The sequence below is a fragment of the Musa acuminata genome, chromosome BXJ1-7 (genome assembly GCF_036884655.1).
Source record: "Musa acuminata AAA Group cultivar baxijiao chromosome BXJ1-7, Cavendish_Baxijiao_AAA, whole genome shotgun sequence".
NCBI classification, from domain to species: Eukaryota; Viridiplantae; Streptophyta; class Magnoliopsida; order Zingiberales; family Musaceae; genus Musa; species Musa acuminata.
This window is the reverse complement of record NC_088333.1, coordinates 15,630,347-15,658,169: the sequence shown is the minus strand read 5'-3', so window position 1 is coordinate 15,658,169 and position 27,823 is coordinate 15,630,347. Positions and strand designations below refer to the sequence as shown.

General features: G+C 35.5%; 1 protein-coding gene across 1 annotated transcript; it reads left to right on the top strand.

The window, feature by feature from the left end:
* Positions 1 to 271: 271 nt before the first annotated feature.
* LOC135678933 (protein NRT1/ PTR FAMILY 8.3-like) lies at positions 272 to 4,520 on the top strand. The gene is made up of 5 exons (XM_065192199.1): positions 272 to 607; positions 1,977 to 2,082; positions 2,299 to 2,516; positions 2,612 to 3,162; positions 3,616 to 4,520. Exons 1-5 carry the CDS (start codon positions 554 to 556, stop codon positions 4,412 to 4,414), a joined length of 1,728 nt encoding a protein of 575 aa, XP_065048271.1. The 5' UTR covers positions 272 to 553; the 3' UTR covers positions 4,415 to 4,520.
* Positions 4,521 to 27,823: the final 23,303 nt, after the last annotated feature.

Below are 27,823 nucleotides of genomic sequence, written 5' to 3'. Positions count from 1 at the left end.
ATATATCAACCGAAGGGAAAGATTTTAACCTTACTTCAGAGTTGGGGTCTCCCTACGTGTCATAAGATATTATTATCTTAGCACGACCTTTACGTCATTTCAGATTTTTATGATAATTTTTCGTATTTTTTTAGTTAATTTTTTTTTTATTTATCTTAAATAAAAATGAAATATTTTAATGAGAGTGCTCCACCTCGTGGCCGCACCAAAAAATATCTCCGAGATGACAGTTGTCATCGTGCACCTTTCATGGCACCAAGGAAACGGTATCGCCATGGCTAATCATGTCGTAGCTGGCAGTGATGTCTCTTTCTTCCGTTGACCTCATCATCAGCTTGAAGAGAACACAGCAATCGATTCAATTTAAATCTAATCCATCTCGGTCGAACCAATTTGCGAGCTCTGATTTGGTCGGCCCAAATGGTACGGTATGAGCTCGTAATGATTGAGTAGCCGCCACCAACTTTGACCACAAAGCCCCCTTCTACTTGTTGGACTTCCATCTCCTGGGCGAGAGGCCTTCTTAGCACTTCCTGCCCTCTGGTTTCTTGCCATGGAAAATGGGGGTTCCTGGGAGGGAGCGCAAAGAAGGCCACTGCTGGATGAGGTACTGCCATCTGCTCAACTCTTCTTCTTCTTCTTTGTTTCATCCTTACATCTGGGTTTTCCTTTCTTTAGTTGACTAACTTTGCACTTGGATCTGAAATATGCTTTTGCTTTTCACAATTAGTACCTCCTCATACTTCATCTTGATTGATCCTTTATCGTCATTGCCGTCGGACCATCGGTCTGTTCTGCAGAACATGTATTGTTTCCGCTGACATAGGTTTGTGAGGGTCTCTTGCTTCGTAGATCGTTCTTACAGACATATTTTGGAAGCCATCACAGATGCCCCCCTTCCCCTTTTTTTTTTTCCAAATAAAATATCAGATTATATTACTCAAGTTACCTTGTGCAAGCTACTCTTCGGAGCACAAAAAAATAATCCAATTTAGTAGGCCAAGAAGACCCCAAAAAGTGAGAGGATTTAGTGGAGAGAGCAAAATGCGCTGAACAATCAGCGCTCCTATTCCCCTCCCTCCAAATATGACAAATTTTACAAGCTTGGAAACCCTTAATTAAGTTCAGTTCCAAATAGATCTTATAAGGTTATTAAGCAAGCTCCATGGTGGTGTTTCCTCCTAGTTGAGGAACTCGATGATGAGTTCGGGATCTGATTCTATATCAAGATAGCTGATGCCCTCCTCCAAGGTGCGCTCCACTCCCAATTTGATGGCCAGCAGTTCTGCCTCCCAGCTGCCGGAAGCCGTAAAAAAAAGCTACAGCCCGCCAACTTTCAAGCTCCCCCAATTTACAGATCCCTTTATTCACTGAATCAGTAGTTTGCCAAGGCAAGTCTCCAATTGAATGGATCTAAGTGGTTTCCTGTCTGGAATTATTGTAGAGTTAAAAGATCACCATAATCATTGAATAACCGTGATACCTTCCTGTGAATTATGAATACCATCTGCTGATGTATCGTCAGATTTGACATACGGACTGAGACACTGCAGGCTTTTTTCTGTAATTAGATTCACTTGCTCCTTAAAACCACATATAAATGCAACATGTAAATGAGGGTATATTTTACTGGAAATTCTTGGTGTAGATCAAGATCTCTGCTAAAATCATTGGATACCAGAACCCATTATATGTGCACATTGATTACAAGCATGGGCAGGCTAAAAATTCATGTTTCTCACTCTTAAGTTTGGTGATTATGGAGAAAACGATTATGAATATAATATATTACTCCGAAAAAGTGTTCCATAGAAAAAAAATGTACTAGTCACATCAATGTTCCCCATTTGAGCAGAATAATATTCTGTGCCTATGATTATACTTATCAGTACTTCTATATGAGTTGAACTTAGAAGTATGATGCAAAAGATGATTCAAGATAATATACTTATTTGATACTTGTCCACTCATTTCAGAGTCATTCATCAAGTTGCTACAAAGATGATGAGCCAGTAGCAGTACATCAAAGGCCTCAGCAACAATGTGCACCTACTAACTACAAGGCACCACTCATTATTTTGGGTAAGATTTCAGTCTAGTTTTTTGTTTATAGCCCATTTTTTATCTCACGTCTCTTATCAAGAATGGTTAAAAAAGCTGCAAGTTAACCGAGTGTATCTGTACATTTTTAAACAATAAATAAGTTAATTAGTAAAGTATATGCAAATTTTAGCAATCTTAATCATAAAACATCCTCCTCAACCAATAAACACTTATATGATTATGCTGGCATTGCAGGATTTTCATTCTTAGAAGGCGTAGCTTTCAATGGTGTTGGCATTAACTTAATTTTATATCTTCGTACTGTCCTCCATGGGGCTAATTCTTCAAATGCTGCAAATGTTGCTTCTTGGGGTGGAACTAGTTATTTCACACCACTGCTTGGTGGCCTCCTTGCTGACACGTATTGGGGAAATTACAGGACAATCGTCATATCCACTATATTGTACCTCCTGGTATGCTGGATTTAAATTTTTTGGCCAAATGTTCCTGAATTACATGGCCATTATCATAGATCTTGACTTTGCTTCTGCTTTATCAATCACTTTAGGGGATGATAACTGTTACTTCATGTGCTGCAATTCCATCATTGAAACCACCTCCATGTGATGTAAGCTCATGTCAACCTGCAACTGGAGCTCAAATGTTTGTATTCTTTTCTGGGTTGTATCTTATTGCCTTTGGGAGTGGCGGAGTCAGATCAGCTTTGCTTCCTTTTGGTGCGGACCAATTTAGCGATGGCGAGAACCCAGTAGAAATGAGAAAGAAAGTATCTTTCTTCAGTATGTTCTATGTATGTTCCATGTTAGGAGTGCTCATTGCTGGTACTTTGATAGTTTGGATTCAAGAAAACATCGATTGGGCAGTTGGATTTGGCATTGCAACCATATGCATGGCCTTAGCTTCTGGAGGCTTTTTACTGGGAACTCCGACGTATAAGTTAAGGATGCCAACTGGCAGTCCAATGAAGAGTATCATTCAGGTAATTGTTGCCACCTTTAGGAAGATGCACCTGGAAGTGCCTACCGACGGTAATCTCTTGTACGAGGTAGACAAGAATAATTCAGGGCAACAACATTTGGCACATACTGATGAATTCAGGTAATGTCTTGAAGGATGCTGCAACTAAATAAGAACTGTTTTTAGCTAAAATAATAAATGTAATTCCTGAATTTTGATGATCTCTATGAAGCATATCTCAGAAATTTTATAGTAAGTAGTCAAGGCATTGACATATCCTGTACTGAAATCAGACATCACATGCTTGCCAAAGAGATGTGCAAAAGCTAGCTATATACAACATCAAAGCAATTAGACTAATTTAATTATGAGTTAAACTCTGTTGGCTCTCTTAATTGTGTGTGATGGTCTTCATTCATGTCTTTCTAACATAATTATGTTTCTCTCTGTAGAATTAGCACTATATTTTATCTCCAGCTTTTGATCTTTCATTTCTGATTTCTTTTCATATCTCCTTGAGCAGAGACTGGCTAAGCATTTGCAGATGATATTAAAGTTAAAAGAAAGGTTAATTTCTTCGTTTGTTATTGTCAGGTTCTTAGATAAAGCTGCCACTATTTCAGATACGGAAACAAGTAATAGTCATGCTCATACTTCATGGACTCTATGCACCATTACTCAAGTCGAGGAGTTGAAAATACTTCTGCGGATGCTCCCAATATGGGCGACATCCATCGTGTATTCAGCGGCATGCACCCAAATGAATAATACTTTCATCCAACAAGGAAGTGTGATGAACACAAGGATTTGGTCCTTTTCCATCCCTCCTGCATCCTTGTCCTCCTTCGGAGTGATGTGTGTCATGGTCTGGGTTTTCATTTACAATAAGATTATAGCCCCGGCTGTTCAGAGGTGCTCTGCAAGTGGAGCAGGACTTTCTAATCTGCAGAGGATGGGAGTTGGCCGTTTTACGATGATTATATCAATGACAACAGCAGCAATTGTTGAAACCAAGAGATTACAGGGAGTCAAGAATGGTCAGACGATGAGCATAGCATGGCAACTTCCCCAGTATTTCATCATCTCAGGCTCAGAGGTCTTCAACTACATTACGCAGCTTGAGTTCTTCTATGCCCAGGCACCTGATACCATGCGGAGCATCTGCACATCATTTGCATTGCTCTCAACCGCATTAGGAAATTACTTGAGCTCTCTCATCATAACATTTGTTTCTCTTGTTACAGCAAGTGGAGGGAAGCCTGGGTGGATCCCGGATGATTTGAACGAGGGCCACCTTGATTACTACTTCTACAGTCTTGCAGGAATGTGTGCAGTAAATTTCTGTGTTTATGTAGTTTTTGCAAGGAGATACAAGCTGAAGAGAGTCATTTAGGAAAGGAGAAGGTGAAAAATGTGTTCACACAACAATTTCTATGAAATTTGAACATGTTAAAATGTCTGTAATCGAATTATTTATTTAATCATTTAAGGATTTGATATATTGTGAAGATAAAACTACAAACAGATGAGAGATGAAGTGACCAGTTCTAGGTGTTCCAGCCATTTATAATCAAAACCCAGATCCTTGTGGGGGTTCAAGTGTTACAAATTGAGACATTTATGTGCCTCATGAGTGTCAAACACATATGTATGTGTTATGGAAGGAGTAAAAATAAATAAAAAAGACTGTCAAACGCTGTTGCTGCTGACTGCTCTAAATTCTGTACATCTGCTTTTGATCCATGTAAGGCAATAACTGTGAAATTTGAAAATGTTTGTATCCACGTTGAACTTCTGTAATCAAATTCTTTATCTAATCAGTTGAGGATTTTTATATGTCGTGGACATAAATTACAAAGAGTGGGGTGAAGTGAGAATCAAAATTCAGATCCTTCTGGGACACAAATTGAGGCATTTATGTTACTGAACACAAGATTGTAACATAATTGAGGCATTCAATTATATTGTAACATAAAGTTGTGTCAAGGGGAATGTATCTTATCTTACATAAGTCTAGTAGACTATTAGCATATAATTGATACAATGACGATTTAAACCTGAAGAAAACTGGATATTTCGTAACAGTAACGACATGAAATAATACAAAGGTGGCTCGATCAGAACCGCACATAATGAAACTTTCAAGGGGAGGATGATGTACAAATAATACAAACTGTCAATTAAATTTATTCCATACACAATTATCAAATAAATTTATTTATTTGTTAGAATAAGGATTGATGGGAATTTTGTACACACACACACACACACACACTCCACAGTTAAAAAATTGATAACTGGGAATTATATATATATATATATATATATATATATATATATATATATATATATATATATATATCATTCTACAAATAGAAAATTGGAAACAATTAAAATTTTTTTAGAGATTAGATTTTTATGATAACAGTGAAAATATTGATAAGTCATATTCTTATTGTCACTCCACAGAAGAACCCTACATGAGATTTTCACCTTAAGATCATTCCAATGACATACATAAACTGAACCAATAATTGAGATAAGTAGAAAAATTAAATTTTTTATAAATACAGATGCGCCCAATACATGGAAACTCGTTGATCATAAAAACAACAAAAACTAGAAGAAACATGTAATAGGAGATTCAAAGTCTCAAAGCTCATCTCCCATTTGAAAGATTAGATCCTACGTAAACTATCTTGGAGACATATTGCATGATGTCAACAAATTAGTGTAGTCAGTCAGTGCCATGTATTATGTTCTGCATAATTCATACCGCTCTACGGAAGAGGAGAAGATTGGAAACTTTTCATCAGCCTGTCTTCTTCTTTCTTTCTTGGCTTTGTAGTTCATGGCATAAAAAGGAACAGCTTCGTGATCTCACCCAGAAAAGAGTTCATTTTTGAAGAAGAAGAAGAAGAAGAAGAAGAAGAATAAGAAGAAGATTTTTTAGCTAATAATCTTCTTTAGCCTAAAGCGATAAGATGCTAATGCTTTGCAGCGCATCCTCGGTGTACTGTGGATTTGAACTCCCTGCACCGGCAACGACTCTCTCGCGGAGCAGCCGCAGGGCCCTCCGCCATCGCCTTCGATCGTCTCCTGGGCCGTCGGAGAACAGCACACGGTTCAATCGGAAGAAGAAAAGCCTCAGGGAGAAGATGGTATCGGCGTGCGAGCCCGACGTTTGCACTGCAAACGGCAGCTTAAGCAGGAAGAACCACAAGAGGGCGACATGGAGATGGCAGTGTCCACCGCCACCGCCACCACCTGCAGCCAACAGCTTCAGCTTCAGCACCGCCATCAGGCTCAAAGCCATGATCCCTTCTTTTGCTATGATGAGAAGAACGACGAAAGGTTGCAACAACGTCACGTACAAGTCCTCCATGTCCGTCAAGGACCGATTTATATCCCATAATTGGGAGTAAAAGAAGCATCGGAGCTTCCATGAATTCTTGGATTATGTGCTTTATTGGATGCCATTAATTGTCTCAATCAGGACAGCGGATAACGTTGTCTCCAACGCAAGCATTCCATCATTGCACAACCGAGTTATCTTTTCCTTTCGAGCGAGGCAATCGCACTGCGACATTATTGCACCTGATAACTCCATGTAAGAGATGATACCACCCACTGCTTGACCGGGAAATTTGAAGCCTTTGTCTCTAGTATTCGATCTATTATTTATGTTAGTGGAGATAAAAGGTTCGAGAAGTACAGATTATGAAACCTTATGATGTTTGGAGTAGTGATGAGTTTACCGACTTCTGGAGCTTATGATAATTCACAGTGTATGAAGCAATACTTGTAAGCTAAGCTTTGTCATTAGTGTCTTCTCTCACTTTGGAAGCATAGTAATTTGTCTTGGTGGAGGGTTTAAAAGGCAAACATTGAACCGCTACTTAGTAATTAGTTTGTGAAGATCCTGTAGCATGCAGTAATCGATCGATGAAGCTGATTCTAATTTACTGAACTAGTAAACTTAAACCCATGCATGAAAAGCAAGCAGGATGACTTTCTACTGCACATTATGAGAACATTAGATAGAGACCTTGTGAACTCTCCTTGCTAAGATCATGGTGGCAAGCGGTGCAGTGATCATGCACTTTAAGATTGAAGGGAGATAACAACGGAGCCTTCTGGAATAAGCAACTCTCCACAAACATTGGATTCTTTATGAGAGATGACAAGGAGTCAACAAAAAGGAAATGTAAAGTCAGCTAGCAAGAACTTGTTTGTCTTGTTTCTTGAGCAATTAATGTCGAGTTCTGAAGTGATATGTCCAGATCAGCTGCAGCACAAATGATGGAAGATTAAGTTAACTGGAGGAAAACAGTCTCGTCTTCTTCCAACATAAAAATCATGGTGTGATCACCAGTTCCTTGTTGCGTCTTCATACAAGTCAATCTCGCTAATACAAGATTGTCTAGCTTTCTTCTCTCATGGATTATGGATCTGCTGTAATCCATTAAATTAAAGCTCGAAAATTGGTATGTAGGAGTCCTTTTTTTTTTTCCTTCTTTTTTTGTGGCACATAATGCTCATTATTAAGAAAAAAAAAAGCATAAAGAGAAGGAAACGAGGGGAAGTGAAAAGGAAATAAATTAGAAAATGTAGTGTGAGTTCCATGTGGTGGAAAGAAATGATAAATTTAATTGATGTTAAACAGGAGAAGACAAGTCAAAGAAACCTTGTTTCAAGAAAGAAAAGAAGAAGAAGAAGAAGAAGAAGAAGAAGAAAAAGAAAAAAAAGATGATGGACCTTGGATTCTCTAATGATGATATTATTCTCGTGAATGACAAATATCAAGAAAGAATCCCCTCCACAAAGACCACCTAGTATGCAAATTATTGATGTTGTTCTATCACTCAAACTTAATGTTTTCATTTTTGACCTTAGAAACAAATAACACCAATTATTGCTAAAAAGATACATATAGGTTAGCGATATGATAAGCATTAAATGATATTTATCTTATAAACATATGACGACATTAATTGTCATTGGTAGCATGCACATTAGTACTATGAATTGTGTTTGGAGACTTCCTACATGCCTTGGATCACATCAGCCGACCCACAGAACAGGAAGAGAAGACATCGATTTGGTCTCGATGGCCACCTAATATCATGTTTGTACTGTTCTTTCATTTAGTGAGATGGGAGAATAGAAGAACTCAAATATTAAGATACAACTTGGAAATACTAAACAAGAGTGATTTACTTCAATAGGAGACTAGAGTGAGAAACTCTAATGATAGTGAGAGAATCATCATGGATGACGGGAGAAACCCCACCATCCAAGACTCCTTTGCTTTTGACTAGATTGGCCTCGTCTTCGAGTGTTCTTCGCTATCTGCTAAGCCATCCTCTTGGTACCAACCTTTGTTAGTCCTAAGGTAAAAAGTCTTCGATCAGTTCTTGGCCTTACGAGTCGTTCGCTCCTCCTTTATTATACGAGGGCGTTCGGGCAATTAATTCCTTCGGTCCAAAAGGGTCGACGTAAGCTTCGACTCCACCTTCGAATGCTCCACCCTCTTATGTGGAGAAGCTCAGGCCATCAAGGATTACGATAGAATCTCTCTTAGGCATGAGGAATCTTTGATTATGCTTTTTGTTCTAAAGATGATTTCACCATGACTTTTAATATTATTAATCAAACTAAAGGTTTGATTGAAGATTTTTTTTAATTTATTTTTTGAAGATGAACCATCGGTATTAGGAAAACCATGGTCTTTATCATCGGTTGGTCGGTTTCTTTGACGTCCACCTTTATCGGACGTTATTCATACTTCAGTTTGTCAACTTTGAAATTTGTTTTCTCCCTGTCAAATCATGGATATGGCTAAAGAGTTTTTTTATATTTTAATTTTTCTTAGATTGTGATGTTCTCAAGGTTATGACTAAAAGTTCATTGACTATTCGAGGGAGGGGAAACCCTATATTTGATAAGGAAACCCTAAGAGGAGATTTTCTAGGTTTGTTGGTCTTATGAAAAGCTTTCTTTTATATATTTCATTTGTGGGAGCGTGGGGCATAGAAACTTCGAATGTCCAAAAGAAGCTGGTGATAGATCCATCAAAAGAGGTAGTGAGATTTACACTAATACTACTAGAGAAACACCATCACAAAGACTGAATGGATGGGCTATGTGTGTGCAAGGTGGTGTTGTGGAGTCGAACTTTTGTCAATTCGTCGTCCGAGCAAGCTGGCTCAGTGTAAGCCACTATAGCGAATCAATTGGTCTATGGGCCTTAGATACGCATTCACAGTCGACTTGTCTCTAGGGAAGACGATGGCGTGGACTCTAAAGAAGAGGTCATGTGCCATGCACGTGGTGATAAAGCCAAATGAATCTTTGGTCAAAAGATCAAATGACTTGGGTGACTTAGCTAAGGCCATTAACGACTACACAACTAGATGATAATGGGAAGAACCTCTCGGGGAGTTACAACTAGTGCTAGTTTTGGAGCAAGATCTAGCTAGACCTGAGCCACAATAATAAGGTGACAAAGCCTTCAAGGGACGATGATGTGGATGGGTGTTTCAATTGGTGACTACATGAGCCTTTAACAAAAGTCGATTATGCCATTAATGTGGGGCAGGTCTTGATGTCTTGTGGAAAGTACACCCTCATTGAAGGTGCACATGGCTCGAGACCTCCTTAGGAATGCACAATAGTTACAGTCCTCTCACTGCCGCCAACCTCAACTTCAATAGAGAGGGAAGATGGGGAGCCATTATCCTCCTCTTTTGCTCGGTTGGGAAAGAAGACTCCATAAATCCTACAAGGCCTTCTCTCTATTAGGAATTATTCTACGGTGTCTTTAGTAGAGCCTTTGCAAGAGGAATTGGTAGAGGCCCCGCTCCTCCTCTAATAGAAGATCATCTACCCATTCATGTTTGGAGGCAAGCTTAAAAATAATGAAAGCATGAATCAAAAGCAAAAAGCTTTGACAACGAAAGATGAAGTCTGCCTAATCTTTGGAGGTCTCTCGTATGAACAAAATAACCTTAAACCAGGGGATTTCATCTAAATTCGTAATCTCATAATGAAAGTGATAAATTGAAATTGCAAGGCCAAACGTAGACCTGTGAGGGACTATTTGACCTACCTATTTATGCAATGTAATCCGAATGTTATTCTACTGTAGATATCATATATGAACATGAAGTAGGCTAAGAGATTTACTTAGTCGTCAAGGAAAAGTATGAAGCTGTGTTACACAAATGGCGAAGGGTGCTTCTAGGGGCTTTATAATGAATGGCATGGAAGACTACAATGGTTTTTATCTAGGTGATTTTTTTCCATGCTCAGTGTGTTCGTACTATAGTTCAAGTTCGTGACTCAAATCTTTGGATTATATCAATTGTTTATGCTAATATTTGGAGCCCTTTTCGTAACAATTTTAATGTGTGACTGAACCATGGTTTTGTTAATCATTGTTAGCTTAATTGGTTTGATAATTCATTGATTTTTAATTTATCGAAGGCTTGTTTCAATCATTGCCCATTGTTTTTTACTGTCCTTGATTTCAGGCCCTCCAAAGAGAGGCCCTTTCAATTTTTCAACTTTTGGATACAATATAAAAAGTTCTATGAAATGGTTTGGTCTAATTGGGTTTCTCATAATACTAATCAAATTGGGTCTAACTTTTCTTTAACTTATCCGATCTTAGAGATATCCTATCCAAATGAAACTGGTCCTATTTGGGTAAGCTTAAGGAGGACATTGTTGCTACTCTTCGAATTGAAATGTCTCAACTTAAATTTCTATAAGGTCCTTTCTAATGAGAAATCTATTGCCTTGTCTTTATAATAAGTTTAAGGCTATCCTTTATCAGCTCAACCGTTGGGCTATAGCTAAAACCAAGTAGATTGAGAATGGTGATCATAATTCCAAGTGCTACCATAATCTCATTACCCTTAGTAGACTTTTGAATAAAATTTTTTATATTGAACATATGGCTCTACTGTCTCATAGCTTGATATCATCGTAAAAGTGTCTGTTAGATTTTATCAGGATCTTTGGAATAATTTCATTATCTTTAATATTGTTAGGATCAAGAGCGGCACTAAGAGGGGGGTGAATTAGTGCAGCGAAAAACTTTCATGATTTTGAATGACTTTGTTTCAATTAAAACCGATTTTGACGAAAATGGTTTTGATTCAATCCGTTTCGGAGAGAATTTGAACTTAAAAGCTTTTCGTAAAAGTATAAGAGAAGATTAAGGAGATTTGCAGCACAAATGAAAAAGATCGGTTTCATAAAATCTTCATACGATTAAAAACAATATCGGAAGGTGTTTATTTGAAAGCATATGTGAGACATAGGTATAGTAAAAGCACAGTAAGGAGGAGAGACAATTTGCTATAAAAGTAAATTGCTCAAAGTAAATGCAAACCAAGTTTTAGAGTGGTTCGATCAATGTGACCTACATCCACTTTCGGATTCCTCCTCCGACAAGATCACCGGCGTCCACTAAAGGTATTCCTTCAATAGGTGAAAACTAACCACCTCTTACGGTGCTTTCTCCTTTTCACGAGTTTAGGAGAGAACTCTTATAAGTCTCACACCTCTTTTGAATGATTTCAAAACTTAGAAAGGGAGGAGGAGAACTCTAGCACTTGTTTACAATGCTTTTACACCCCAACAACTCAAGGTTATCTCAATGCTTTCATCCACTTTCATACAGAAAAGAGTAGGGTTTTTATAGGCCTCAATGACTTTAAAAATGGAGCCAAAAAGTGTCTCATCTCGGATTTTCGGGGTACTGGCGGTACCACCGCTATTACTGGGTGGTACTACCGCTTGTATTCTGACATTGGGTGGTACCACCGTCTTATAGGGGTGGTACCATTGCTTGACAGAGCTCGGAAACTAAGCTTTGGCGGTACCACTACTGGCAGCAATAACTGTCGACGGTACTACTACCCAGTTTGGGCGATACCACTGCCCAAACCACCTAGGAGACTAGGTCTTCTGGGTAGTGCCACCGTCGACCATGTTTTCAGGGGCTGATTGGGCTATTCAATCCAGCCCAAATCAATCCTATTAAGGGCCCAATTAGCCCCTAATTAAGTTAGTAGGATTATCCCCCAATCCTAACTTAATTTATGCTTTAACTATGATAATTAAGACATGATTACAGTACTTCTTGTTCAGGTGCGTTAATTGCTCTTCCGGTGTTCTTCCGGCGAACATCTGACGAACTCTCGGTAATGCTCTAATGGACTCCCGGTAAGCTCCTGGACTTTACAACGATCTTCTTGGTAAGTTCCGACAAGCTTATTAAGCAAGCTCCTGGACTTGTCGGTTGGTTTCGGTAGAACTTCCGATGAATATCCAGACTTCCGTTGAACGTCCGGACTTCCGACGAACTCTTGAACTCCCAACGTGATCTCGATTTTGATTTCGGCACAACACCTATTTTATATCTTACTACTATCATAGTTAATCCTGCACACTTTTCTCAACATATAGATTAGATCAAATAAATTACAAATGACTTCATCATCAAAATTCGAGATTCAATAATCTCTCCCTTTTTGATAATGACAATTAATTGATGACAGAGTTAACCTTAACTCTCCCTATCTATATGTCATACTTGAGAAAAGATACTCTTAAATTCAAAGCCTTTGAATTCAAGTATTAAACTGATAAGTTAGATTCATTTAAACTTATCAATATTCACATCATGATCTAACATAAGTACGATGTCAAGTCATGACATCTATTTTCAAGTAAGATATTTCAAATATAAAAGATGACAAAAACAGCAATTCATGGCAAGATATCATTTTTAAAATTACAAATTAAGCTCTACATATCTTATATGAAAGACATTTATTAATTTGATATGATAAGATATGTTTTTGCCATATTTTAACTTATGATATCTTATATGAAAGACATTTATCAATTTGATATGATAGGATATGTTTTTGCCATATTTCAACTCATGATATCTTCTATGAAAGATATTTATCAATTTGATACGATAAGATATGTTTTTGCCATATTTCAATATGTCTCAAATGATAAGCACATAAGCATTTATAATAAGATACATTATATACATTATCATCAATTTACCACAGTTTGGTATCATTTCTCCCCTTTTGTCATCAACAAAAAGGAGAACAATTAAACAATGCAAGTAAAGATTCATGTCACATTTCAATTTGTATTTGACAATACCAATCATATTTCTTACATTCATGACATAGTATCATTCAAAAGTTCTCAACATTAAATGTTATCAACATTAAAGCTATAGCTTCCATCAACTTCTCCCCTTTTTTTCATTAAAAACCAACTTTGTGAAATCCATTAAAAATCCATTACATGAAGAAGAAAAGAAAGGAGAAAATCCATTAAAAACCAACTTTGTGAAATGATTTGAATCAAGTCAAAAATGATAAAATAATTTCATTAAATCATGCTTCAATTTTCATAAGGATCAAGATATTCATGTGAAATCAAATCCTCACTCTTGCAAGTGTTAATCTCATACTAAAAAATTCATATATATTTTCTTTCATTAAAAAAGAATTCATATGAAAGAATAAAAGAAATTTCATGAATGATCACGTTAAATTCATTTCTCATAAAAAAATTCACAAGAGTGAAATTCGTAAGAGATGCATTTGTCAATGAATTTCATGTATCCAACATTATTACATGATGGAGCAAGGATATGAAATAAACTTGATATGGTATTAAACTCATAAAAGTTTCATTTAAGAAGATAGTCCGGAAAAGAAATTCACCAAATTCATGCATTCAGACAATTTAACATTCTTAACTTCGCAAATGATCATCATCATCAAATAATGCGTCAGGTTATAAATACCAAAAGTTGAATATATCAAGGAATTTATTTAGTTAAAAGATTTATCAAGTCTAATTCTTAGAGTGATGCATTCATCAAAGTAAGCACAGAATTTCACTATCAGAGTAAGCAACATAAGATTACAATATAAAAGAGATCACAACGAAATTTTTGCATTAAAGTAAGCAGCATTTTAAGATTACAAACAACAAGGTAATCAACATAAGATTACAACATAAAAGTAAGCATAATAGAATAGAGAGATTTTATTCACTGATTATTTAGGTGGTGGTAAGTTAAAATGTCCAAACAAAGTATTAAACTATTAGTGAATCTACTGTAACTCAGTTAAGATTTGATCTTGGCGTTGTTCAAGTCGATCTTGGCATTGTTCAAAACGATCCATCCGAGTCCCTATATCGTCAATAGATGAGGGAGGTGCTTGCTCTACTAGAGGTGATTCCTTAAAGGGACCAGTTGGAGGAGATTGATTACCCCTAAAAATTGGTGTTTTAGATTCTAGTTCAGGTTATAGGGGATCAGTCTTTCTAAGCAGTCTAGTCCGTATACCATTTCTGAATGTGCATCTCATCCATCGAAAGTAGATTTCTATTTATGATACTAAATTTATCTAGTTTTATAACTTCTTCTTCGGGTGGAATGTCAATATCATAGATATAGAGTAGTCTTGTGATTAAGCCACCATATGGAAGCATCATGTCCCTTTTTGATAGTTCTATCATGTTTTGTTGAATTAGGTAACCAAAATAATTGTTATATCCCTTCATAATCCAATACATAATACCTAATTCCATTTGGCTTACTTCATTATAATGATATTGTTTTGGGAGAATGATACTTATCAAGATGTGATGAAGTATTTTGGTGCTTAAAGGTAGTAAATGTTCATAGCTTTTTGGAAGAATCGTTAAGTTAGAATTACCAAAAATTATTCCTAAGGCATCAATGGAAGTAGTCCCAACTATTTCTTTATCCCATTATCCTCTAAAATAATATCCTCTTTTTTTTACTGGAATTCCTATGATGTTACAAATTGTTCTATCCGTAATGGATATATGATGTCCTAATAGATAGGTAGATATCATTTTATTTTCATCTACATGTAAATTATTGTAAAATAGCCTAACAAGCCTAGGGTAGATGGGTTCACTTATTTGAATGATTGGGAGAATGTTTAGATTAGCAAACCATTGAATGGGTTCTAAGTCACTTAGTTCCTCTAAATCAACATATTTACCCTTATGAACATTCCTAGACTCTATGGATGAAAATTTAAGTGCATGTTGATTAGAATCAAAAAGTAAGGAGTCATAATTTTTATCTAATCTCCTCTTTCCTTTGTCCCTAGAGGATCTTTTAGAAGCCATAAGACTAAACACATAAATGATGAGAAAACTACACATAAGAGGCAAGATCTATCAATAAATTGAAAGAAGAGGTTTGAGAATTACCCTTCCAGTGATCTTCTTGAAAGATTGAGATTGATCCTTGGATTTGAATAAGAGGAGGGTTTCCTAGAGTTTCTAGAGGATGATCAAGGATAATGAGAGGTGGAGAGATTTTTAGAGGTGTGAGGGAGGAATGTAGGAGGGCTTGGGGTCGGTTCTACCGCCGGCCCTAAGTGCCTTTTTATAGGGCAGAGGTTGCGGGCGGTGGCACCGCTAGCTGGGTGGTGCCACCGCCTATAGGCAGTTAGCACTACTCACATTGGTGTGTGTTGCTGTCATAGGTGATTCTAATTTTACAACATTTTTATTGTTGTGAAGCACACAAGCTTATTTACATCATCATGTAAAATTCGTATCATAAGAGGAGAAGATTCGTATTGAAGATTGTACATTCATGATTCATCATATAAAATGCATACTATACTTAAACATTATATAGAACTCGTATATAAAAAAAAAAGCATACTATAATTTTATGATTCACCATATAAAATTAATTTCATGATTCACCATATAAAATTTGTACGCAAGCATCGTAATAACTCATATGGAAAAATGCATATAGTTCATTGCGTACACTTTAAGATCATGATTTAAGTGAGTGATCCAAAGAATTAAGAAAAGTCTAAAAATGAAATTTAATAAATTCATTATCTTGTTGGATAGAATTTGATCCGGAAAAAAATTTGAGGGAATGTATCCGATAAATTTAGAAATCCGGAAGAAGTGAGAAAGGGAACTTATGCATATGAATTCTCAGGTTTAAGAGATCAAGATCAAGTATTTATCACATAAGATTTTAAATAATTATTACATCATGATCTTATAAGTATCATTTTGTAACTAATAGTTTTAATTCTTATGATCCTCTTTTTATTGTTTTGGCTAGAGAGCTTTATGAGTTATTTTGGATCTCTGGTCATAAGCTTTAAGCATCCAAAATCAAAGTATCATCTCTTGCTCCTAGCTTGTGATGGTGAATTTTTCTACAAAAAGAGATATTTTTAGGCACCCATTTGACCTTGGGTACCTCAAAAATCGATCTACATAGCTTATCATGTTGCATTGAGTCATTTGAGGTTCTTTTAGGAACCCAAATCAATTTATGTGGACGATATCTCTTGAATGAACATTTGTATGTAACATGTCCAAGTTTGCAACAAAAGTTGCATTTAGTGTGAGGTGATACATGCAAGGTATGGCTTTTAATAAAGGTTGTTGGATTTTGGTGAGAGCTACTCACAAATCCGATTCCACCTTTTTTATGAACGTGACCCTTATGGGCAAGGATCATGTTCAAGCACTTACTACCAACCTCAAATTTCTTCAAGGTTTCTTTGAGTAGCAAGTTTTCATTTTAAAGTATTTCTAGTTCATGGCATTTTGTGTAGGAAGCTAAGCTATTTTCATGCTCAATCTTTACTCTATCAAAGTCGCTAATAAGAGAAGTATGTTTCTTTTTCAAAAAGTTATACATTTTACTCAAGATTATACATTCATCAAATAATTCATGAAAAGCACTTGAAAGCTCATCGAAAGTTAAATTTACATTTAATAAACTTGTTACCTCATCTCCAATAGCTATTAGCACATAGTAAGCAACTTGCTCGGTATTGATTGGCTCCTCTTCTTCGGAAGCATTTGAGTCATCCCATGTAGTTTTGAGAGCCTTCTTCTTTGGTTGCCTCCTATTTGCTTGGGGACATTCACTCTTGAAGTGTCCCGGCTTCTTGCATTCATAATATATCACTTGTTCTTTTTTATGTTTAAATTTATTTTTAGTATCATTTTTAAATTTATTTCTTTTTATGAATCTTTTGAATTTCTTTGTTAAGAGTGTCACGTCATCATCAAAGTCCTCATCATTTAAGTATTCTTTCAAGTGCTCTTCTTGTGTTCTCAATGTCATATCCTTTCTGTTCTTTGGAAGGGTGTCCTCAAGCTCTTCATAAGCTTTACATATCATTTCATAGGTCATTAGTAACCTAATTAGTTCTTCAAGAGGAAAAATATTTAGATCTTTTATCTCTTGAATTACCGTTACTTTAGGATCCCAACTTTTTGGTAGGAATTTTAAAATCTTATTAACAAGTTCAAAATCTAAGAAACTTTTGCCAAGTCCTTTTAGAGTATTGACAATATCCGTAAATCGGGTGTACAAGCCTCCAATGGTCTCACTCGGTTTCATTCGAAACAACTCATAAGAATGCACCAAAAGATTAATTTTTTACTCCTTCACTCTACTAGTGCCTTCATGAGTCACTTCGAGTTTGTGCCAAATGTCAAAAGTCATTTCACAAATTAATACTCGATTAAACTCATTTTTATCTAATATATAAAATAAGGCATTCATAGCCTTGGCATTTAAAGTGAAAGTCTTCTTCTCCAACTCATTCCAATTGTTCATTGGAAGAGAAGACTTTTGAAACCTATTTTCTATAATATTTCATAATTCGAAATCCATTGAAATTAGGAAGATCCTCATTCTAGTCTTCCAATATGTGTAATCCATCCCATTGAATATGGGCGGACGTATAATTGAATTACCCTTTTGGTTGCCGGTAAATGTCACATGTCTTAGTTTTTAAACCAAACGAGAGTGAACCTTGCTCTGATACCAATTATTACGATCAAGAGTGGCACTAAGAGGGGGGGGGGGGGGGGGGGGGGGTGAATTAATGCAGCAAAAGCTTTCACGATTTTGAATGACTTTATTTCAATTAAAATTGATTTTGACGAAAATGATTTTGATTCAATCCATTTCAGAGAGAATTTGAACTTGAAAGCTTTTCATAAAAGTGTAAAGAAGATTAAGGAGATTTGCAGTGATGTAAATTGCACAAATGAAAAGCGTCGGTTTCATAAAATCTTCATACGATTAAAAACGATCTTGAAAGGTGTTTACATGAAAGCGTATGTGAGACGTAGGCATAGTAAAAGCATAGTTAGGAGGAGAGGCAGTTTGTTATAAAAGTAAATTGCTCAAAGTAAATGCAAACCGAGTTTTAGAGTGGTTCGGTCAATATGACCTATATCCACTTTCGGATTCCTCCTCCAACGAGGTCACCGGCATCCACCAAAGGCTTTCGATCGGTGAAGACCAACCACCTTTTACATCACTTTCTCCTTTTCACGGGTTTAGGAAAGAACTTTTACAAGTCTCAAACCTCTCTTGAATGATCTCAAAACTTAGAAAGGAAGGAGGAGAACTCTAGCACTTGTTTACAACACTTTTACACCCCAACAACTCAAGATTATCTCAATGCTTTCATCCCCTTTTATATTAAAAAATAGTGGGGTTTTTATAGGCCCCAATGGCTTTAAAAATAGAGCCAAAAAGTATCTCATCCAGGATTTCTGGAGTACTGGTGGTACCACCATCATTATTGGGCGATACTACCGCCTGTATTCTGACACTAGGCGGTTCCACTACTTGGCAAAGCTCGGAGACCGAGCTCTAGCGGTACCATCGCCTGAAAGGGGCGGTACCACTACTAGTAGCAATAACTACCAGTGGTACCATCGCCCAGACCACTTGGGAGATTAGGTCTTCTGGGCGGTGCCACCATCGACCATGTTTTCAGGGGCTGATTGGGCTGTTCAATTCGATCCAAATCAGCCATGTTAAGGGCCCAGTTGGCCCCTAATTAAGTTAGTGGGATTACCACCCAGTACTAACTTAATTTACACTCTAACTACGATAATTAAGACCTGATCACAACACTTCTTGTTTCGGCGTGTCAATTACTCTTCCGGCGAGCTTCCGGCGTTCTTCCGGCGAATATCCGATGAACTCTCGGCAATGCTCCGGTGGACTCTCGGCAAGCTCCTAGACTTTACGACGATCTTCTTGGCAAGTTTTGATGAGCTTCTTTGGCAAGCTCCTGGACTTCTCGGTTGGTTCTGACAGAACTTTCGACAAACGTCCGGACTTCCGACGAACTCTCAAACTCCCAACGTGATCTTGATCTTGACTCCGACACAACACCTGCTTTATGTCTTACTACTATTGTAGTTAATCCTGCATACTTTTCTCAATATATAGATTAGATCAAATAAATTATAATTGACTTCATCATCAAAATCCAAGATTCAACAAATGTCCCCTGCCCTTTTGGCCTATATTGTAGGTATTAATGAGGAGGATGGTGATGTTGAATCTTGGATTTTGATAATGAAATCAATTAATAGTGTTTATAATCTAATCTGCATTTTGAGTAATACGGACTAGTTTCGATCATGAACAAATAATTAAAGTAGGAAGAATCAATATTAGGACAGAGTGGAATATGTTAGAAGATTGGATGTCAAGCCGGAGGATCGGTCGACGTGTCGGCAAAAGATTTCGTGCCATGAGTTCGGGCATCAAGCCTAGAAAGGCGGACATTGTGCTAAGAAAATTAGAGTTGTGGAGGTCAATATGTCGATTGGGCAAAAGTCCAAAAAGAGGATGATGCACTGAAGGATTGGACGAAGTGCCGATGAACCAATGACATACTAGACAACATGTGATTAAAGCTTTGTAATAATTATCTAAATCGAAGTAGTTTTAAGTTATAATTGAGTTAGAATTAGGTCAACTCAATTACGAGCCAATTAGGCCTATGTTGGGGCTATTTTGGGCTAAGGAAAAGGTCTATTCAGTGACCCAAAAGTTGGGTCAGGCGGTGGCACTACCAGCCCAGGTGGTGGCACCACTAGAGGTTCAGTCCCCAAGATAATCTCCGAGACTATGTCACGTGGTAGTACCACCCAATGTCAAGCGATGGTATCACCCAGTGTTAGAGTTGTAGGCGACAGTATCACCCAGCACAAGCGGTGGTACCACCATGATTCGGGAAACTTAGGATGAGACCTTTTTTGGCTCCATTTTTGAAGTCATTTGGGGTCTATAAATGCCTTAGCTATTCCTGCATGAAGTTGCAAGAATTGAGCATGAAATTGAGTTAAAAAATGGGGAAAGAATACTTGAGAAAAATTATAAACTCTCTTAGGATTTAGAGTCTTTTCCTCCTAGAGTTAGAAGTTATCTAAGGGAGGAGTGAGGTCTAAAAGAGAGGTATAAAGGTTCTCTCCTGAATCTGCAAAAAGGAGAAAGAGTTTAAAAGGGTATTGATCTTCACTCATTAAAAGAAGATTAGTAGTGGAAGCCGGTGGCCTTGAGTGAAGAGGAATCGAGAGTGGATGTAGGCCATGACGATCGAACCACTATAAAACTCGATTTGTATTTCTTTTATGCTTTTCATTTATACTATAAACTGATTTACTTGCTTATTACTTTCACTATGCTTATGAACACGCTTTCAAGTCAAGCATCTTTTCGATATGATTTTATCTCGAATGAGATTTTTGAATCGTTAAGGTTTTTACGAAAGCACTAATTCACAACCCCCCCCCCTCTTAGTGTCAACTCGGTCCTAACAATTGGTATCAGAATAAGGTTACTCTCAATTTAGTTTAAAACCTAAGAGATATGACTTTTGCCGGCAATCAAGAAGGTAATTCTATCATACGTCCTCCCATATTTAATGGAACGAATTATATATATTGAAAAATTAGAATGAGGATTTTCTTAATTTCTATAGATTTTCAAGTTATAGAATATTATTGAAAATGAATTTCAAAAATATTTTCTTCCGATAAACGATTAGAATGATTTGGAGAAGATGTTCTCTTTGAACGTTAAAGCTATGAATGCTTTATTTTGTGCTTTGGATAAAAATGAATTTAATCGAGTTTCTATTTGTAAAACAACTTATGATATTTGGCATATACTTGAAATCACACACGAAGGCACAAGTAGGGTTAAGAAGTCAAAAATCAATCTTTTAGTTCATAATTATGAATTATTTTATATGAAACCAAGTGAGACCATTGGAGACATATACACCCGGTTTATGGATGTCGTCAATGGTCTAAAATCACTTAGTAAAAGTTTTTCTAATTTTAAACTCATTAACAAGATATTAAGATCCATTTTAAAGAGCTATGATCCTAAAGTAATTACAATTCAAGAAGCTAATGACATAAACAAGTTTCCACTTGAAGAACTTATCGGGTCTTTGATGACCTACGAAATAACTTATGTAGCATATGATAAACTTGGGAATAACCTTTTGAAGAACAAGAAGGATTTTACACTTAGAACAAAAAAGATAACTCGAGCGAAAGCTCAAGTGATGATGAACTTGATCTCATAACAACAAAGTTTAAAAAGTTCATAAAATAGGAATCAAAAAATAAAAATGAACTTAAAAAGAAGAGGTTATCAAAGAAGAAGAAGAAGAAGAAGAATACACTCAAGGCGACTTGGGACAAATCGAGTACCTCCGAAGACGAAGAGAAAACCAACAAAGACAAAGTGGTGAACTATGCCTTGATAGCTCTCAACGATAAGGTAAATGACTCACTCGAAACTTCTTTATCTTACTATGAAATTACTTGATGATTTTTATAAGTTGTTTTTAAATTAGTTAGTAAAAAATAAAAAAAAATATAAAAAATATCATGCTTTTCTTTCTAGTGATTTTGAAAAAAAATTAAAAATTTGAGCATGACAATTGCATGTTAACTCCTAGCACTAAACATGAAGAGTTAGATTCGCTTAAAAAGAAAAATACATTTACGACAAACAAAATGATTTTGATTGAAAATGCTTTATGTTTAAGGAAATTATGTTTGATGATTTAATGATGCATAATGATGTAACGATATAATAAAAATGTTAAAAGTTTTGACACCATGCTCGATGATTTTATAATATGTATGAGAATTTGAAGTAATGATGATTTAAAATCTTATGTTTTGGAATTATGTATTATATTTTTTATCTTGATGATTTTTGTGATAAATCTTATTTTTCGATTTTAAACATGATGTATGTTTTAATTTGGTATAAAAGACAAAGACTTCCATGTATGAAATAAATCACATAAATTGAAACAATTTAAAAAGAAATATATTTTTAAAATATCTCTACCTCTATCTTATTAGTTTTTCAATAAGAAATTGATAAATATATTTATGTCATTTAGAATCCCTTGAAAGTAATTTTGATGATTTGATAAATTGAATAAGTTAAAAATAATGATGAATGTTTTGAAAATAAATGTTTACATCATGCTTGATGGTTTTACATTTTAAAATTATACATGATGAGTTGAAGTAATGATAGTTTAAAAAATATTTACTAAAATGCATGAATCAACAATCTTTTTGTCACATGAATCACGATTCCTTCACTTGATGACTCGATATTTCTTATACATATGAATCAATTTCTCCTTTCTTCTTATCATTTACTAAAGAGAAGATTTTTTTATGAATAATAATTTTTCTTATGAATTATAACTTGAATTTTTTTAATATATGAATCATGATCTTGACAATTTGAGATTTTTTTAACATGAATCGAGATATTTTATTCTCCTATGTTCTTTTTTGCTATTTACTAAAGAGAATATATTTTTTGGAATTCATGACTTAATATTTCCCTTACTATTCGGTCTCATAAGATTTTTTTTATTTTTTTAATTAAAAAGAGATCAAAATGAATCATATCTTTTGGTATTTATATGATCTTTGATATTATATCTTTCTTGACATGATTTTCATTATGTATAATTCTTTTATATTTATGGTTGTATACCTTATGTGATGCTTAGAGATTGATGTAAAGGGAACTGAATTACACCTTTGTGTTATTCCCCTCTTTTTGCTAATGACAAAGGGGAAATAAGAATTACTAGTACGTACATCTCAAAAGAGAACCAAAATTTGTTAGCTTGTACAATTCAAGAAGAAGCAAATCACGTTAGCTTGCACATTGCAAAGAAAAGCAAACTTACTAGCTTGTATATTTTAAAATGATGTAAAATTTGCTAGCTTGCATGTTCTAAAATAATGTAAATCTTATATTTTTTTTCAAAAACTTACTAGCTTTAATATGACAAAGAAAAGAAAACATGCTATCTTGCATATCTTAAAAGATGCAAAAGTTTTGCTAACTTTCATGTCAAAAAAACTTGCTCGCTTCAATGATGATATATGCAATGATGTTTCAAAAACTTAAAACTATATTTATAATGCAATGATTTGAAATTATATCTAAAAAACTTGCTAGTTACACTTCTCCTTTTTGTTGATGATAAAAGGGAAGAAGTTATGATGACGATTATGCGTGGAATGATATATTAAAATTTTGATTATACATGATTTTATGATAACATGTTGCTATGATTCATAATTTATGTCTAAATTTATATTTCTATCAATATGACATATCGATAGGGGGAGTTTGGTTTAAACTCCGTCATCAATTGGTTGTCATCATTGAAAAGGGAGATATTGTTGAACCTCAGATTTTGATGATGAAACCAATTGATAGCGTTTATGATCTAATCTACGTTTTGAATAACGCAGGACTAGTTTCGATCATGAAGAGATAATTAAAGCAGGAAGAATCAATGTTGAGCCAGAGTGGAACATATCAGAAGATTAAATGTCGAGCTAGAGGATCGGTAAACATGTCGGTAGAATAATACATGACTATTTTCGATTTTGATGATGAAAAGGGGGAGATTGTTGAACCTCAGATTTTGATGATAAAACCAATTGATAGCGTTTATGATCTAATCTATGTTTTGAATAACGCAGGATTAGCTTTGATCATGAAGAGACAATTAAAACAGGAATAATCAATGTTGGGTCAAAGTGGAACATGTTAGAAGATTGGACATCGAGCCAAAGGATCGGTCAACGTGTCGACAGAAGGCTTCATGCTGTGAGTTTGAGCATTAGGCCAAGAAGAGTGGACATTATGCCAAGAAGATCAGAGTTGTACAGGTCAACATACTAATTGGGCAAAAGGTTGCAAAAGTGGATGATGTGCCGGAGGATTGGACGAAGCGCTAATAAACCAATGACATGCCGGACAATATATGATTAAAGCTTTGTAATAATTATCTAGATTGAAGTAGTTTTAAATTGTAATTAGGTTAGAATTAGGCTAACTCAATTAGGGGCAAATTGGGCCTATGTTGGGGCTATTTTGGGCCAAGAGAAAGGCCTATTCAGTGACCTAAAAGTTGGGTTAGGTAGTGGCACCGCCGGTCCAGGCGATGGCACTACCAGAGGCTTAGTCTTCAAGATATAGCCTCCGAGATTGTGTCAGGTGGTAGTACTGCCCAATGTCAGGCAATGGTATCACTAGACTGGGTAGTGGTACCGCCTAGTGTCAGAGCTGCATGCGATAGTATCGCCCAGCATAGGCGGTGGTATTGCTAGGACCCGAGAAATCCGAGATTAGACCCTTTTTTTATTCTATTTTTGAAATAATTTAGTGTCTATAAATATCTCAGCTATTCTTGCATTAAGTTGCAAGAATTGAGCACGAAATTGAGTTTAAAAAGGGGAAAAAATACTTGAGAAAAATTGGAAACTCTCTTAGGATTTAAAATCTCTTCCTCCAAAAGTTTTCTATAGAAGGAGTGAGGCCTAAAAGAGAGGTGTAAATATTATCTCCTGAGCTCGCGAAAAGAAAAAATAGTATAAAAGGGTAGTTGATCTTTACCCATTGAATGAAGATCAGTAGTGGAAGCCGATAGCCTCGAGTGATGAGGAATCGAGAGTGGATATAGGTCGCGACTACCGAACCACTATAAAACTCAATTTGTATTTCTTATATTATAAACTGATTTACATGCTTATTACTTTCACTACCCCCCAATAGTACAACTCGATCCTAACAGTTTGAGTCCCTTACCATGCCCTTCACTAAGAGTGAGGTGTGGGATTCTATCCGATCACTCCAATATATCAATAACTCTATCTTAAATGGACACACCATACAATTTTACAACAGATGTTGGGCCACTATCTCTCGTCATCTTCGCTTGCCCTTGAATCTTTTCTATTAAACTAATTTTATTTACCGAGATTAGTTCAAAATGCATCTTATATTCATCTCTAAATGCACCCACCCAAAAACTTGCATAGATTTTAAACACATATCATTATATAATATCAACTATCGGATTGTTGCTATGTTGTTAGCCAATTTTCTCATATTTTTTTACCTAAACCAATCTCTCCTGAATCTTTTCTATAGATAAGTCTTCTTTAATCATGATTAAAATTGATCTTGAAAAGGCATATAATCATTTATCTTGGGATGTTATGATCAATGTTCTTCATTGTTTTAAATTTCTTAATTATTTTTTGACTTAGATTTCCTCTTGTGTTTCATCTCCTGAGTTTTCTTGTGTCATCAACAATCAATTTTCAAAGGTTTTTAGGGGAAATAGGAGCCTTCGACAAGGAGACCCTCTCTCCCCTTTCTTATATATCATTGTGGCTCAAGTTTTATTAGATATGCTTAATCAGTCATGTTTTGAGGGTTCTCTTATCCCTTTTAATTTCAAATATAAATTCAAATTGTCTCATTTGATATTTACAAATGATATCCCCTTATACATTTAAGCCAATAACCAATGGTATGTCTTGTTTAACCATTATGAATATCTTTTTATAAGTATTAGATGTTAATGAATTAGAAAATTAACCTTTGTAAGTCTCAAATATTCTTTCTCAAGCATATAAGTAGAGCCATCAGATTTGCTAGTTATTTAACATTTAGGAGGGATGTTTTTCATTTAAATACCTTGGCATGTAGGTTGGCTCCGTAGAATTCCTATGTCCGCCTTTGAACCAAAAGTTCAGTAGATTAAACAGGAGCTAGCCTCTTGGAAGACTAATCATTTATCTCAGACCGAGCATGTTTCCTTGACTAATTCGATCCTCTTGTCCACTTTGGTCTATTGTTTGGCTACATCTTAGATGCTAAAATGCATCCTTAATGACATTAATAAGTCTATCCATAGATTCTTGTGGCAAAAGTTTTATGATTCCTTCGATATCCATATGGTTAATTGGGATTATGTTACTCTTCCAAGAGACTTTGATTGTTTTGGTATTCAAAATATTCAGAACTTTACTCTCTCCTTAATGGCTCCAATGTAATCACTGCCAAGTATAGCGAGGTCTATCGGTGGAATATTTCTTACCCTAATACTATTAGTTGGTGTTGGAAGCTACTTTTTGAAATCAACGGAACTTGTTAGATCTAGTTTTCACTGTTTAATTGGTATTGGAACTTTGATCAATATGCTTCATGATAATTGAATTTTTGAGACCCCAATTTCTCTCAAACCCATGTATTTTAACTATTCACTACTTGAAGAAGATTTTAAAGTTGACTCTCTCTTAATTAATCATGAAGGAAATCTAGATAAAATTGACTTTGTGTTTGGTTCGCTGGCTTCTGCTAATATCACTTTCGTAGAGTTGTCTTAACATCCAGCTTAGTTGAGTTGAGATATTCTACTTTATGTGACAACCATACAGATGACATGGATCACTATTTTTTTCTTTTGCTCCTTCACCTGTTTTATATTGTCAATGCTACAGTGTAAACCGAACAATTTAACTTTGAGTTTTTGGAAGGGACTGATTCCTGCGAGAGGAGAATTGTGTCACCGAGAGCATTGATTATGTATTTCCATTGAATGATCTGGAATATCCGAAATGAAGTTATTTTTAGTGGGGCTAAGTCGACAACTTATAATATATATATATTCTATAAAATTATTAATTTCTCACCTAAGGTGCCTGCATGATTTTTCTGAGGACAATAATTGCTAAGAACAACAACCTTATTGTGTAGCTTTTAGTTAGTGATAGATAGCTTCAAGTTAAATAGCGATGGTGTTTTGGCAGGAGGGAAATGGAATAGGGGCAAAGGAAGTCTTCACAACGAGTTGGCAGCAGTTAAAAAGAGGGTGTAGTAGCTATACTACTGTGCACGAAGGAGGAGTTTCTCACGTAGAGTTAGAGGTGGATGCTCGCTCCAAGTGTATTCCGAATGCTGAAGGAGAAAAGCCGTCTCCCATGGAATGAAGGATATAGAATTGTTAGTTCAAATCCTTCTCTTATATCAAACTTAATCATGTATGTAGAGAGAAGGTCCAATTAATTGGTTAATTTTGCTAGATCGAACTGTACAATCTTTATTTGGAGGCATTATTGGCATCTAGATTTAACATCTTTTTTTTGTGTGTTTGGTACTGCTGTTTGGAAAAATAAACTTATTTTAATACTTATTTTATTACTTTTTAAACAAGTGATGATGGTTCAAAGTTGATGATTTTAATATTGACCCCTCTAAATTCTAATTTAGTGTATATATATATATATATATATATATATATATATATATGTCTAAAGATGTACATAAATATTATTATAGTCAATTTAGCTCAGTTAGATCATTAATATGATGATATTAAAACACCAAATGGTATAATTATTATTGAAAAATATTACATATATTTCTATCAATTAATATTCTTTGTTTATCACTTTTAAGTTTTAGTTTACATAAAAAAATATATTAAAGATAACCATGACTAATAATAATTAAGTGGTTGTTAATATGGATATG

Excerpts from the sequence above, each read along its gene's own strand:
- LOC135678933 (XM_065192199.1), top strand. The coding sequence starts at position 554 with ATGGAAAATGGGGGTTCCTGGGAGGGAGCGCAAAGAAGGCCACTGCTG. Across the intron at positions 608-1,976 it reads GAAGGCCACTGCTGGATGAG|AGTCATTCATCAAGTTGCTA; the intron begins GTACTGCCATCT and ends CACTCATTTCAG. Across the intron at positions 2,517-2,611 it reads CCACTATATTGTACCTCCTG|GGGATGATAACTGTTACTTC; the intron begins GTATGCTGGATT and ends CAATCACTTTAG.